Below are 14584 nucleotides of genomic sequence, written 5' to 3' on the forward strand. Positions count from 1 at the left end.
AGACCCATAACTGCTATGAAGGCACAGAGCAGACTGAGGCAGCCGCAGACAAACCTGCTGAATTCTGGATATAATCTTTATAATAAAAAATAAATCAACAAAAATACACACAACCCCCCACCCCACCACCACTACCGTTTACCACAGGATAACAGTGAAAGGTTTCCATTTCTCAGACCCAAGCAGAAGCAAAACAGAAAACAGGATGACACAGATAAAAACACCTTGACGCTTGAAGCGACCTGGTTACAGAGGACATTTATATACGGCAGAGTTATCAAAGCAGTATGGAGGATGTAGATTGGTGTCATTTGGATTAAACATAGGGGAACATTAGGGGGAAGTATGAGAGTGTAAAAGTTGAACATTAGGTAAGAAAAAGAGAGTAAGGGAAAGATGTTAGAAGAAGAAAACAAAACAAAAAGAAGAAAAGTCTCATGCACTAAAGGAGAACACGCACTCACACCCCACAGTGGCAGAAGCGGAGTTGGCAGCAGGGGCAGTAGTGGTAGTAGTAGAAAAGGCTACATGTGTAGGGCTAGAAACATTGGTTACATCGTGCTGTTGTTGGCTGGAGTTGGAGGCCTGCCGCCTTAGAGCCCCCTGAAAGGAAGTTCCACTCTGGAACGCACTCACAACATCCATCTGCAAAGAATCAGACAGCGTGACAGGAGAAAGCCCAGAGGGAAATAAAACAACACAGCCAGAGGAGAGGGAGAAGAGAGAGAAAAAAATAAAGAAAAGGCAGCAGAAACCAAAGAACATATGTCACTTTGAAATTGGACTTGGGTATAGTGAGAAAAGGAACTGATCAGGCTTGAAGGCACTGATCGGAGGAAACCCGTGATGCAAATATCTGATCGGAATTTCACTCTTTTTCTCTGCAGAAACCTTCCATCCGTTCCAATGTGCACTGCTCCACTGTGATTTCTGTCCAAACTGATCAAGACCTCCACAGTAGCCGAGCTTACAGCAAATGGACTCGGTTTCAGTCCCAAATAGGCGCAACAAAATTCGCTTAAGCTCAAAAAGCAGAAGAGAATTAAAAAGGAGGGATTTTTACTTTCTTTAAGAATGCAGAGAGAAGGAACACTACGCAGATTTAAGCTGGAAGAGCAACAGAGTTAAATGGTTTATGGCTTATGATTCCCAAGGTGTGTGTGTGGGGGGGTGTAAAAGGCAGGCATATGTAATAACGATTACCTGAGTTTGGATCCGATTGAGGCCTCGAAACCAGAGGATCTGGCCTCGGCGCAGCTCCCGCTCGGCGTGGTCGATCTCATCCACATCGTCCAACTCCTCCAGCTCGTATTCAGGGATTTCATCCTTCTGGGTGCCGTGGCCTGCTGTTTTTAGGAATTTTAAGCGACTAGTGGGTATTGAGGAGATGAGCTGGAAAAAAGAAAGGGGAAAAAAAAGAACAGTTGGGAGTTGGTTTTATTCTTGAGAAGACGGCTCTTTCCTACATGTGAAACATGCCATGAAAAATAAAACGGAAAGAAAATGCTGCTGATAACATGGAGCAAAGTCAAACATCACATGAAAAGTAGAAGTGGAAAAAGACTTTTTTTCCAATGAAAGCTTCTGCATAATGCAGGTGAAAGGCATCAGTCCGTGTAGAGGGATAAATAATTCACACGAAACATATCTGTAGTATGGAAAAAGCACCTTCAGCTGTTTGCAGACTCACTGTCCAGACAGGCAATTTCATGTTTATTAAATTTTTATATCGTTAAAAAAGAGAAAATAAAGCAAGAAAATAAATTATGCTTGTGGTTGCAACATGAAAAATTGGAAATTTAGTAGCATTTTTGCCCTTTGATCATTTTTCACAATGACTGCAAAGATAATTGTTTTGTTAGATGTTCTGAACCAGAGAACATATCTGATGCTCCCCAATGTATCTTTATCATATAACATATTTAATTAGACTGTAAAAACCATTCATCATCCAGCAGGCTCACCACTAGGGGGCAGTGTAACAGCACATATTGCTAGAACGAAGGTGAAAGACTTCTATTGTCCTACCTGTCCCCAGAGCAAGGAGCCAAAGCCGAAGAATGTGCACCACAGCCATTGATCCAAGGACAGAGCCACACAGCTGAACGGTTTCCCTCCAATCTGCACTATAAGTATCTAGAAGAGCAGAATGAAGACACAATTATTTTGCAGGTACCAATGGAGTTTCTTGTATGTTGGAAGAAACGAAAGTTGTTTCTTCTATAGTCTACCTTCTGGTTTTACCTGAATGATAAATGTGCCGAGGACTATAGTGCAGAAGATGAGGTTGTTAAAAACGCCCTCAAACACGTTCCGCTCCCCATGGATTTTGCGGGCGTTGATTTCGTTGAAAAGCTGCATCAAGACGAAGGTGTTGAAAACTATAGTGTAGTGTTCGGAGGGTGGGGCGTTGAGAGGGGTGTTTCTGCCGCTGTCGATGTTAAACAACTTCTCTCCTGCAAGACAGAAAAAGGGTTTTTAAAAGGGACAAAGGTATCTTTCAAATTCAGAATGAAAAAAGCTTCTTACCGACAAAAAGCAGTGTAAAGATGGTGGTTAGCTGGTACACGGCGTGACCCAGAATATTCTTCATCATGGTGCGGGATATTAGAGGCTTGTTGCGGCCATACGGTTTCCTCAGCAGCAAGGCTTCTGTTGGCGGCTCGGTGGCCAAAGCCAACGACGCGAATGTGTCCATAATCAGGTTCACCCACAACATCTGCACTGCTTTCAGGGGAGAATCCTAGCAGCAGAGAAAGAAGGGCATAAACATGATGCCATCCTTATAGTTCATAACTTGCAGTGCCTTTGGAAAGTACTCACTGTACTTTTATTTTTTTCCACATTTTATGCTAAAGCCTTATTCCAGATTGCATTATGTTCATCTCTTTCCTCAAAATTCTACACACATCCCCCATCATGACAACATGCAAAAGATGTTTTTAAAATAAAAAAGGAAAAGAAAAAAAGATTCTCATAAGTATTTACTGCCTTTACTTAATACTGTGTTGAAGCTCAAAATGTAGCTATTTCCACTGATTATCCTTGAGATGTTTCTACAGTGAAATGGAATATGTCTGTGGTGAATTCAGCTGATTGGCACTGATTTGGAAAGACACACACCTGTGTATGTAAAGCCCCACAAAACTTCCACAGTAGCAGCATTTCCATTAACCATAGAAATGTGAGAATTGAAATAGCAAAAATAAATTTTCTTAACGGAAACAGCATTTTTGAAAAAATACACAGTTTTCCATAAAAAAATGTCTGTGCTAGGTGAGGTGGTTTGTAAGCCATATTGAAATACGTGTATTTCGCAAAACTGCATTGGAAACACATCAGTCAAGTCACGTGATCAACAGCCGGATGTTACTACTGGCAAAAACGACAAAGGAGATAACAGGAAGTAGTAGGAAACAACCAGTGGAGGTTGTTTTTTCCAACCTCAACTGTGAAGGGAGAAGTGCCAAGCCAAATGAGATGGCTCTTAGTCAAAGTCAATATTTGGAATCAAAGTGAATGGGAGAAAGCCCAGACTGTGCTGTAAGTGAGATCTGAATCAAGCGGAATAGCGCAGAAAAACAATGGCCAGGCTGGTCTCATTAACAAAATGGTTTACCTGTGTGATGCAGGCTCCTGTAAACGCTACGATGACGGCCACGACGTTGACGGTCAGCTGGAACTGAAGGAACTTGGAGATACTGTCGTACACGTTCCGTCCCCACATGACGGCTTTAACAATGCTGGAAAAGTTGTCGTCGGTCAGAATGATGTCTGACGCTTCCTTCGCCACGTCTGTCCCTGCGATGCCCTGAAAACAGCAAGAGGGAAAAGATTTGTGTTTTTTATTTTTTACCCCTGTAGGGGGCTTTTGTGGGCTCTAGTGTCCCTTATATGACAGTAGACTGACAGAAAACGGGGAAGGAGAGGGGGGAAGACATGCGGCAAATATCGTCGGGTCCGGGAGTCGAACCCGCGACGGCCGCGTCGAGGACCTCAAGGCCTCCAAATATGGGTCGCACTAACCACTACACCACCACGGCACGCCCAAGATTTGTGTTTTTTATGCATTTACATCTTTTTTATAAGGATAACATGAAAGTGTTTAAAACGAAGAAATGCTCACCATTGCAAAGCCAACATCAGCTTTCTTCAAGGCGGGACCGTCATTCGTACCGTCGCCTGTCACTGCGACTACCTGCCTCTGCTCTGCTATTGTGCTGTCAATTATCCCTAAAGGAAAAAAATGAACACGATTCATAAACAAACAAGCCATAAAATGTAAAACCATTTTAGATGCACTTATACATTTAAACCGACACTACCTTTAACTAAGGTGTGTTTATCTGTGGGAGACGACCGAGCCAGAACTCTGAGTTTGGGCCAGATTTTGTCAATACGCTCTTGTTCAATCTGAGAAGGTGAAGAATAAAGATTCAATACAATTTCTCTGCAGCTACTGCTGGAATTTCTGAAGCCAGAGTCATTTATCATGGCCCCACCTCTCCTCTTTCGTTGCGTATTCTGCGGTTGAACTCTTTTCCATCCAGGCAGAGGAAATCATCTCCTGGCTGTAGGATCCCACACTTACAGGCGATGGCGCGCGCCGTGTTGATGTTGTCCCCGGTCACCATCCGCACCGTGATGCCAGCGCGCTGGCATTTCTTGATCGCGTCCGGGACCTGAAGGAGGCACACACACAAAAAAATGGAGCCGTTCAGTGGGGGGTTTTAAAACTCCGACAATAAAACTGATATTGAATCCATCCCGGTCTAAACATCCTGCATCATTTCCAACAAGAACACCTGACGAGCAAAAATATACAGAAAGCCAAGCACTTAAAGAGACATTACAAAGTCCAAATTAGTCTCTTTGCCTCACTCAGGGGAAACCGTTTAAAAAGCGCTGACCCTCATTTCCCTTTCTTAGAAAGCCTGCGCGGCCGGCAAAGGAAACCCCGAACTGCCGGTTTGATTCCAACCAAGTCTTTGTCACATGGTCAAGTTGCAAAGCAGATCCTCTCTCCCATCAACACCTTTCCAAGACTATTTAGGCTGCAGACGAGGGATAGGGAAATATGCCAACATTTCAGTAGCATCTACACTTCTCTCTGCGACGGGCTAGATATGTTCAGAGCCTTACACAAGTTTTCACACCCTTGAACTCTTTCAAATTTTATTTTGTGTATAACTGAAGTGGAAGGAAAATTATGTTTTCTAAACATAATTGCACTAGCTGAGATTGGATGGAGATTACTGTCAACACCATTAACCAATTAATAATAAATTATCAATTTAATAATTGATTAATTGTTTACTGCAGCATATAGTCAAATAAAGGCCAGTTGCTGAAACATCAACACACTCAGCAGTAATTAAGCCAAAAACTTTACAAAAAATATATACATTTTACTTTTAAGATAAAAATAAAAACATTTGTCTGTAAATATGTTCTACCCAGAACTCAAGTGGCTTAGTTTCAGCTTCAAATTCTGTACAAAAAAAATCTTATTGAGCACCACTGCTATTCATTTATTAATCAATTCATTAATTCAATATCCATTTATTATCAAAAAAATAACCAGTAGATTAGCTCTTCCCTGTATTGATGTTATGCACAAATGGCTGATCTTTTCATGTTGATGCTAGAAACATTTTCTAGCTGCTAATGAGTCCTTTGCAACAAATGATCAAGCGTGCTCTAAGGTACACTATGTTGATGCATTTTAGGCAATAAAATGTCAATTTTCTTATTTAAAAATAACTTGTTTATTTGCATATTTTAATGTAATTATAATATTGCATAAAATGGATTATATAAAAACTCTGCATAATGTGCCAATTTTTATATCCGATTAGTCGTCAGAATAATCAATAGATCAATGAATAACTGAAATCTTTAACTGCAGCCCAAGTTGCCGTTTTTCTGTTGTGCAAAAGAATCTCAGTAGGCTTTAACTCTGGACTTTAACTAGGCCATTATGATATTTTGCTTTGATCTCTATGATTCTACTGTAGCGCCAGAATGTGTCATTACCTCTGGTCTCACAGGGTCCTCAATGCCAACCACGCAGATGCAGGTCAATCCGGTGAGAATGTCACTTTCATTGTCCCAGTCAGGTTGACCTTCGGAGGCGGGAAAGTCTCTGTACGCCAGGCAGATGGTCCTGAGACCTTCCGAAGCCATCGGCTCGATGACTTTCTTTACCATGTCGTCCCTGTCCCGCGGGCGGAAGACCTTCGGCTCACCACTCGCTGTCACAATTTTATAGCACCTGGAAAAAATTTAATAAAAATGGGAAATGAAACCATAAATGTAAATAAAGTACGACAAGATGGGAACTTAGGAGTTCAGATGTAAAAGAAGTGATCCAGATTGTATAAAGATTAGAGGAAGCAGGAAAAGCGACATTTCAGTAGTGTGCTGCGGTAATTCGGTGGAACACTAAGCCTTCTGTGGGTTAAAAAGGAGCCTGCTTAATTAAGAGGCTTACGGAGCTGTTACCGGCTCCTTTTCTCACTGCTTAGTTTAAGTAAAGGGTTTGGGTGTTATACACTTGAACTTCTTGGCTGCTTAAGCTATTACACATAATTTAGTGAAAAGTCTGGCCAACCGTGGCACTGAAACAACTTTCACATCAACAGAAAAACCTACAGGCAACATGGCCGACACCAGAAAAGAAAATAGGTTTTACTTTTTAAGGAGAATTTCCGAGGCTCCTTTGCTGAACATCCGAAAGCTGCCGTCTGCCATCTTCAGCACAGTGCTCATGGATTTCCGCACCGAGTTGAAGGTGTAGACCTTGAAGAATTTCTCTTCGGGGATTTCAGCGCGGATGGCCCGATAATCCCGCTTCAGGTCGTTAGAGAAACCAAGCAAGGCACACTCCGTTTTGTTGCCCACCTGACGAGGCAGACCCCCTTCTTTTTCTGGAGGCTGGGGAAAAGAAATACAAGAAAGAGACTCCAAGTTATGTTTCTAGATCTAGTTTCTCACACTATAATTTACATATAGGGTACTTTTTGTTTTTTTTTTATTATTTTAAACACGCCTACCAAGATATTAGTAGTGTAGGCGGAATTAACTGCTATGCCCAGGACCAGCGCGTCTAGAACTGAGGTGGGGATGTTTTCCGGCAAAGGGATCTTCCTGAAGTGCTTTTCAGCAATGTAGACCTGGACCACGGTCATTCTGTTCATGGTGAGAGTTCCAGTTTTGTCCGAGCAAATGGCTGTAGCGTTACCCATTGTCTCGCAAGCGTCCAAATGTCTCACAAGGTTGTTGTCTGACATCATTTTCTGTAAGAAGAAGGAGGAAAATCTTTCGAACTCTGTCGGGAAACAAAGGCGATCACAGCATGGCTTAAAGGTATCAGTTTGCCACGTCTCGACAGTCTGGTCTGCTTGCTTTAATAAGGGTGTGTGTAAGCTGGTCAAGCATTGACTAAAGGTCACTTAGCAGAATTTACCTTGACGGAGTATGCTAGGGAGATAGTTACGGCAAGTGGCAGGCCTTCTGGAACAGCCACCACCAGAACGGTCACACCAATGATAAAGAATTTCACAAAAAACTGTATGTAAATGGGTGTGCAGTCCTGGACCCAAGGCAGGCCCTGGTACCAGAATGTGTCCACCACAAACAGCACCACCAGGATGATGACTGTAACGGCTGACATAAGCAGCCCTGCGGAGAAATCAAAGCCCAATCACAAGCAGATCTACAGGTGAACAACGTCTGAGACAAAAAGTTTTTTTGATTTTTTTTACCCACCTCCCTTTCCTATTTGCACAGCTAGCTTGGTTAATTTTCCTTGGAGAACAGACTTTTCTTTCTTTGGCAAGCTGGCTTTTTTCTTCTCCTCTGCATCAGCTCCTTCATCGCTGTTGAGAGGCTGCATTTCCATAGCAGCACCATCCTGTGCTTTTGCTGCAGCAAAGCGAACAAAGCAAACAGATTAATGGACTGAACTGTGCCACCATAAACACAGAGCAAGCAGCAGAATTTGGTATGCATATAGATAAACTCTGTCGACATCAAATATTCAAAGTTTAATGTGGAATAATTTTTTTTTTGTCTTCTCTGAACTTTGCAATAAAAGTCTGTCCGATTTGCTGCCTGATCTATTACAGTTTAAAGCCACAGAGAAAAATACAACAACTACCAGCAACTGGAAGCAACAAAATGTTGAGTGCTAGAATATTTATTAGTCTCATACCCAAAACACATCATAATTGATGTGGGTAAGTGTAAAGATGTCAGAAAGTAAGTGTAAGTGTAAAGAAAGCACAGGCTAGCTGTGATATCCAATATATCAAATTTTATGTCATCTTTAAATCATGAAATGAAGAAATCAAAACCATAAAATGTCCCGCTCATTAATTATTGGTAATTTGAAATAAGTAATGCAATTTACTATGAACATACTTCACTTACAAACTCTAAGAAACAGATTAAATACAATTATCAAAATAGTACATTTGCTTCATTACTTGTCTTGAAAATAGTCATAGGATTTATCAATTAAATTCAAAGTGGTACAACGCTTGAAAAGAAAAGGAAAAAGAAGTATGCTGTGGAAAGCCAGAATGTTTTCTCCTAAAGGTAATACTGGCAAAAGTAAACAACTAGTGTTGTGGCTGCATTCCTTGGAAGAAGAAGCTGTTTTTAAAAATATGTTACTACTACATGCAGCAGAGTCAAAATGGAAGAATGACAAAATATTTAAACTTAAAACACATTTTTTTTAAATCATTGTGCCCTGTTGAGAAGTCTTTTACAGCTGATCCGAGTTGTTTTTAGAAGCACAAAGCGCTCCTACGTAATTCACCAAAGGCTCTTTTTAATGTATTCCACCATAGACAGTAACCTGGCTATGGATTTGACTGTATGCATTAGAAGCACAGCGGTGGTGCAGCTGCTGTGCACTCTGGCTTCCTCTGCACTCACACGGTGGCTGTAATCTCAGTCTAAAGGATTACTGTTGGTTCCTGGCAGGGAGAGGGAATCTGTGCACCGCAGAGCAGTGCCAGGGTTCTGGTCACAGACCGATCATAAAGTCCCAGCAGGGCTAGAAGGCTGGGTCGCTATCTGAATTAGCAGAAAACAGCCTAGATATCATTGCTTTAAATCTACAACTGCAACAGTGGAGCTCTTACAGTTTGCCCACTGAAGAGTTTAGCTAAAAAAAAAACCCAACAAAAATCATGAGGGACAACTTGAAGAGAGACATGGGTGGGAAAGCAGATGTCCTGGCCCCAAAATTGTTGCAAGGCTTTAATCTCTTCACCACTAATCGCTATAACTGGATTCAATAGCACCTGCTGCTCAAAGCACAATGTGCCAGGGAACGACGAGGGAAGGGAGAGGGGAGGGCCAGACGCTACACCGGACAGCCCGGAACAGCCCGTACTAACTTCACCCTGACACAGTGTCCCGCAAAAGAAATGAAATAAAATTGCATAAAAACAGTTGGAGCCAAATTAACAGCGTAGCTTTGTTAATATGAGGCAATCAATCAGCATTTGTGGGTATGAAGCATACCTTTTTTTCGATTTTCCACTGATCCATCTTGTTTCTTGTCTAATGGAGATAAAGGGGAATTGGATGAAAGCGGAACGGGAGGGAAGGAATAGGGTGGAATGAGGCGGGAGGGGATAAAGAGATCATTAACGAATCAAAAACAATCAGAACATTTATATTGCTTCTGAGTCAGGTTTCCGACATTATATTGTATCCTGAACGCCATTCATATTAGAGGTGAAAGTGCAGTGCTTATAAAGTCCTGCATGTTAGATATTATTGAGAAGTCATATTGTGAAGAAAATAAAAACTGTTATTACAGCTGCTGTAACTCAGACTTTATGATATGCATTTTTCTAGCTCCATCTAGATATCCTGTAACTGTCTATTACTGATGATTCACATTTGACTAAAATATGTCTTTGTCCAATCAATAAAATTAAAGTTTTTAAGTAGAGTGTATTGACAATGTTTAGCTTCATCAGCCAGTAGGCATTTTGAAAATTCCATCAGTCTGATGAACTGGACTGACAGCAAATCAGAAAATGATCATCATAAATAACATTTAGATAAATTATTTTAACTTATATTAAAAGAATTAATGAATAAAAAAATATAGAATAACATAATATGAAAATTGTAATGAAAAAAGTGAAAATAAAATAAAAATTATGGGATTAATTTATTTTTTGGATTTTTGCTCCCCCCCCCCATCTTCCCAGTATCCCTCTGAGGGAAGAGGGTTAGCACTCTCTGGTAGCCCCCAATTTGAAAAACACTGGGTTAAAAAACTAAAAATAAAAAGGTGACGTAGTCAAGAATGCCACAAACTTTTTTTCTGCTTTTTCTTCTCCTCCTTTTCCTTTTTCTCCTCATCATCTTCGTCGTCATCTTCGCCAGCCCCAAGTAAAGTGAAGATAATCCCAGTTTGTGAGTTCACACCGACAGCAGTGACCAACATTTTCCCTGAGCCTTCCATTACATGAGTGCCTTTAAACAGAAAACAAAGCATCAGTAAAAGCATCAAAGGTAAAAACAGTAGACCATTGGCAACTGTTTTTGTTGTGCCTCTGGCTGATTTTATTCTTGTTTAAATACACTTTTTATAGCCTCATCGTTTGACTTTGCCTTTTCCTTTAATTTAGGTACAAATGTTAAGCTGAAACTGCGGTGCACAGATTCCCTCTTCCTTTAGAAACTGCGTTTGCCGGGTTTTTATGTGACACATTAAGCTGCACATGAAAAAATAAATAAATAAATGCAGGTTTTAAAATGGAGCTAATAAATACAAATAATGATCCAGAAAGAAACTGCTGCTAATGCATAAACCCGGCAAACCTTTAATCAAAGTCATTTTAATCAAACAGCCATTTTCATTTGTGCCGATTGAAACAGAGAACTAAAACGCTGCAACTATGTAGCAGCTCCAAATTCCTCTGGAGATTTTTCTTCATGTACTCAAAAAAGGAAAACATCATATGATGTAGGTCAGAAGAACGTAAATAAATTCTCTGTCTTTTCCTACTTTTGTGAAAGAGGTTGTAACCTAAAATGCATTTGAGAAAAGATTTATATACGCTCAGACAGACAATGTCAACTGGGGTTTGAACTGAGACAAAACGAAGCAAAAAGCTATCTGCAGGAAAAAACTGAGCACAGAAGTGGCCACCTTTTACATTTGTGGCATTAGTAACCAACAGCTTGGAGTCAATTACATTCAGACACATGATAGAAATACTAATTCACTCTATTTTAACAAGTCTTTAAATGACACAGGCCTTTTCAATGATACCTACACTGCATGCCATAAAAATTCTTACACTGATAATTTTCTTTTACAATCTCTGCCTCAATTGTGAAGTAGCCTTTGGAAAAGCTATTTTAATTAATAGCGTTGCCTATTTGTCATTTTAGATTATACTTTAGGAAGGTTTAGTCTAACAAATATTGTAGCCCTTTGTTACCATATTAGTACAGTCATAGTAAAAAGTGTAACAAAAAACAGTTAATCTCTTCTAAACAAGCATTGTGATTAGTGTCATTTTGCACAGCAAACCACTGCGAGCATGCAAAACAACTGAAAATATGTTAAAATATATTTTGATTCAATACTAAGCAAGTAATATCTGTGGTGCGATTTCAAAGAAACCAGATGATTCATAAAGTTTGTCTTTCCCAAGATAAACACGTCATTTCAACAGAACATTTAAAAACTGCTAATGTTTTCATATTCACTGAGCCTTTTCACATTTCCTTTTGCTTTTCACCCAAACATTTCAAAGTGCATTATGTTAATTTTCAAGGTTGTGGATAATTAAAATGGAAGAAAAAAATAGATGGCGCAGAATGTTTTACAAATCAAAGTCAGAAATATATTCAATGCATTAATAGCATTGAATATAATCAGTCTGCTTTGGTTAAATTGAAACACACTGAAAGTTGTGACTAAAGTTGTGACAAAATGTGAGTAGACTCAAGCTAGGGCTGGACAATAAATCAATAATATATATCATAATAGGCATGTTATCAATATCAACAGATAGCGCAGCTGACAGAATATTCAATAATTTCACTGAACTCTAATCTGGATCAGCACAGCAATCTGGGGAATGTAGGCAGAGGAAAGACTTTAGCTGCTCAACCTCTCAACTAGCTTACTCACTCTTTGGTTACCTAGCAACAATCAGTTGAGCAACATTCACAGCAGCAGTTTAAGGTAACACCACCAGTTTGGGAAATTTTCCAATATTTAAAACAAAAACTGATTCAATTACTGATATCAATAACTAGAACAAAAGCTAATCTAATTATCGATATTGATAATTAAGACAAAAAAAAAAATCAATCGATATGAAACGCTTAAATTGTAGTATGTTTTTCAGCCCTACCATCCAAGAGGCATGAATACTTTTACAAGACAGTAATGCTAAAGTAAGACTAGAAATTACCTGATAACAGCATGGGATCTTTATCTTGATTTTTCTTCACCTGGTCCGACTCCCCTGTGAGTGAGCTCTCATCAATTTTAAGATCATTGCCTTGTATAAGAACTCCATCAGCAGGTAAGAGGTCACCTAGAACACAGCAAGGATAAATCTCAGCTTGTTTTATATTTACTTTAACTAAAAAAAGAAGAAAAAAAAAAGAAATTGCGACCGGTCTCCTCTTACCATATTTTACTTGTGCAATATCGCCCACAACAATCTCAGCCACAGGAATTTGAATAACTTGTCCTCCTCGGACAACAGAAAATTTTTGCTCCTGTTCAATGCGACTTTGGAGGCCCCTGAACTGCTTGTCTTTACTCCAGTCATTGAACGCTGTTACCAACACAACACAGATGACTGACAGAAGAATGGCGGCTCCCTCTATCCAGCCTGCCTCCGCTTCAGTTTCATCATGTCCACCACCAGCAGCTTTCCCACAATCTGCAGAGACACAGCGATCAAATCTTCCCTACACTTATTAATACGGTGCTGTGAAAAACAAAAGGTTTGCCCTCTACAGATTTCTTCTGTTTGTTAATTTATTTTTTCTTTTTTGACAACCTTGCACGTTAACAATAAGTGACAGGGCAAAAATGACATCTATGAGAGAGCCTCAAAGTGAAAACCACAGTCTCGTATTTGCTTAAAAAAAAAAAAAAATCCAGATGATCCCTTTGCAAAAATATTGTGTGGACTGATGAGACAAAATCTGGGCTTTGAAGAGGTTTTTGTCCCGTCACGTGTGTAAAACTAACAGCACTTCAGAAACAGAACATCAAACAAGATGATTGTTGTGTTATGGTCCGAGCCTGCTTTTCTGCTTCAGTCGGAATTGATGGAGCCATAAATTTTGTTCTCTGGCAAGGAGGCACAAAGCTCTCAAACACAACAGCAAGTCCACCTTTGAAAGGCTGAAAATATATAAACAATTTTTGGCAAAACCAGCCAAAACCAAATCTGGATTTAAATTCAACTGAAATGCTGTGGCTTAAAACAGGTCATTTGTGTAAAAAGAAAAACAAACAAACAAAAGAAATCAGTCAGATTCCAGCACAGTGATGTCATAAATTGTTTGCTAGTTCTATCAAATGTGCTATGAGGCTGGTCGTCACAGGAGAGACAAACATTTATTCAGTTAAGGGGATAATTACTTTAATATTGGGCCAGGTCGGTTTAAGCAGCTTTTTCTTTTAAATAAAGAATTTGAAGGCTGCATTTTGTACAAATTATGTCTGACAAAATTTACTAGCTGATATGCAAAAACAAGAATTCTGAAGGGCTCAATATTTTTTTTTTACTAATCCATATCCAACATTAAATACTGAAATACACTGAGAAAAATTAGTTTCATAATTTGAAAGAAAAAAAAAGCGTAAATACAGTTACAAATATGACATAACAAAAAAAGGTATCTTTAATACGTTCAAATCAATCACATTTTACTTACGTTGTCTTTCGGTATCTGGTGGTCTATAAAAAGAAAGGCCTAGTGAAATTACGGCTGCCACTTCAAGAATAATTAATGTAACATCCTGTAGCGCCTCCCACACTAATTGTAAGAAAGTTTTGGGTTTTTTGGGTGGGATTAAGTTTTGTCCAAACACATCTATTCGCTTCTCAATGTCCGCTGGCTGTCCGCTAAGACCTGCAAGAGAGACAAAAAAAAAAGAAAAAGAAAAAAAAGTATCTCAAATAAATGGGTTTTTTTTCTTGAGATTTCACAAGTAAAATAAAATACAAGCATGAAAGATCTGTAGTGAATCTTACTACAGTTAGTTGGCAGCGAGCGAGATAGAAAAGAGTCATGTGCATTTTTGAGGAGACAATGCCCTCCGACAGTGACACACATTCAGTGGATAAGTCAAACACTTTCACCTCTTTCAGGCATTCCAGACAATGTGAGACCTGAGGTCAGGTCTGACCCCACAAACTGACTTTCTAATGAAATGAGCAACTGACTCATAGCTGAATCAGATTTAGACTCTGGTGCCCGTGAAGACTGCGGTCCCGCTGACACATTGTCTGCTTGGCTGAAGAACCACTGAGCCATTTGCGCAGGGAACGCTCTGCGGAAACCC

The 14584-nt window shown here is 39.7% G+C and overlaps 1 protein-coding gene across 4 annotated transcripts in view; it reads right to left on the minus strand.

The window, feature by feature from the left end:
• atp2b1a (ATPase plasma membrane Ca2+ transporting 1a) overlaps positions 1 to 14584 on the minus strand; it is a 45835-nt gene that overhangs the window by 5172 nt on the left and 26079 nt on the right. For 2 of the 4 annotated variants that reach the window (XM_032590106.1, XM_032590108.1), the window contains exons 3-20: positions 13954 to 14151; positions 12690 to 12947; positions 12468 to 12593; positions 10351 to 10509; positions 9541 to 9579; positions 7771 to 7926; positions 7469 to 7683; positions 7056 to 7298; positions 6695 to 6936; positions 6037 to 6274; positions 4503 to 4682; positions 4326 to 4413; positions 4127 to 4233; positions 3620 to 3811; positions 2530 to 2743; positions 2245 to 2456; positions 2029 to 2136; positions 1204 to 1392 (exon numbers count right to left, since the gene is read on the minus strand). In XM_032590106.1, the coding sequence (XP_032445997.1) occupies positions 1204 to 1392; positions 2029 to 2136; positions 2245 to 2456; positions 2530 to 2743; positions 3620 to 3811; positions 4127 to 4233; positions 4326 to 4413; positions 4503 to 4682; positions 6037 to 6274; positions 6695 to 6936; positions 7056 to 7298; positions 7469 to 7683; positions 7771 to 7926; positions 9541 to 9579; positions 10351 to 10509; positions 12468 to 12593; positions 12690 to 12947; positions 13954 to 14151 (3164 nt within the window). Of the gene's footprint in view, positions 1 to 466; positions 646 to 1203; positions 1393 to 2028; positions 2137 to 2244; positions 2457 to 2529; positions 2744 to 3619; positions 3812 to 4126; positions 4234 to 4325; positions 4414 to 4502; positions 4683 to 6036; positions 6275 to 6694; positions 6937 to 7055; positions 7299 to 7468; positions 7684 to 7770; positions 7927 to 9540; positions 9580 to 10350; positions 10510 to 12467; positions 12594 to 12689; positions 12948 to 13953; positions 14152 to 14584 lie in introns of all 4 variants that reach the window. The other 2 variants (XM_032590105.1, XM_032590107.1) reach the window with 2 other exon arrangements.

This window comes from Xiphophorus hellerii, chromosome 17 (genome assembly GCF_003331165.1).
Source record: "Xiphophorus hellerii strain 12219 chromosome 17, Xiphophorus_hellerii-4.1, whole genome shotgun sequence".
Lineage (NCBI taxonomy): Eukaryota > Metazoa > Chordata > Actinopteri > Cyprinodontiformes > Poeciliidae > Xiphophorus > Xiphophorus hellerii.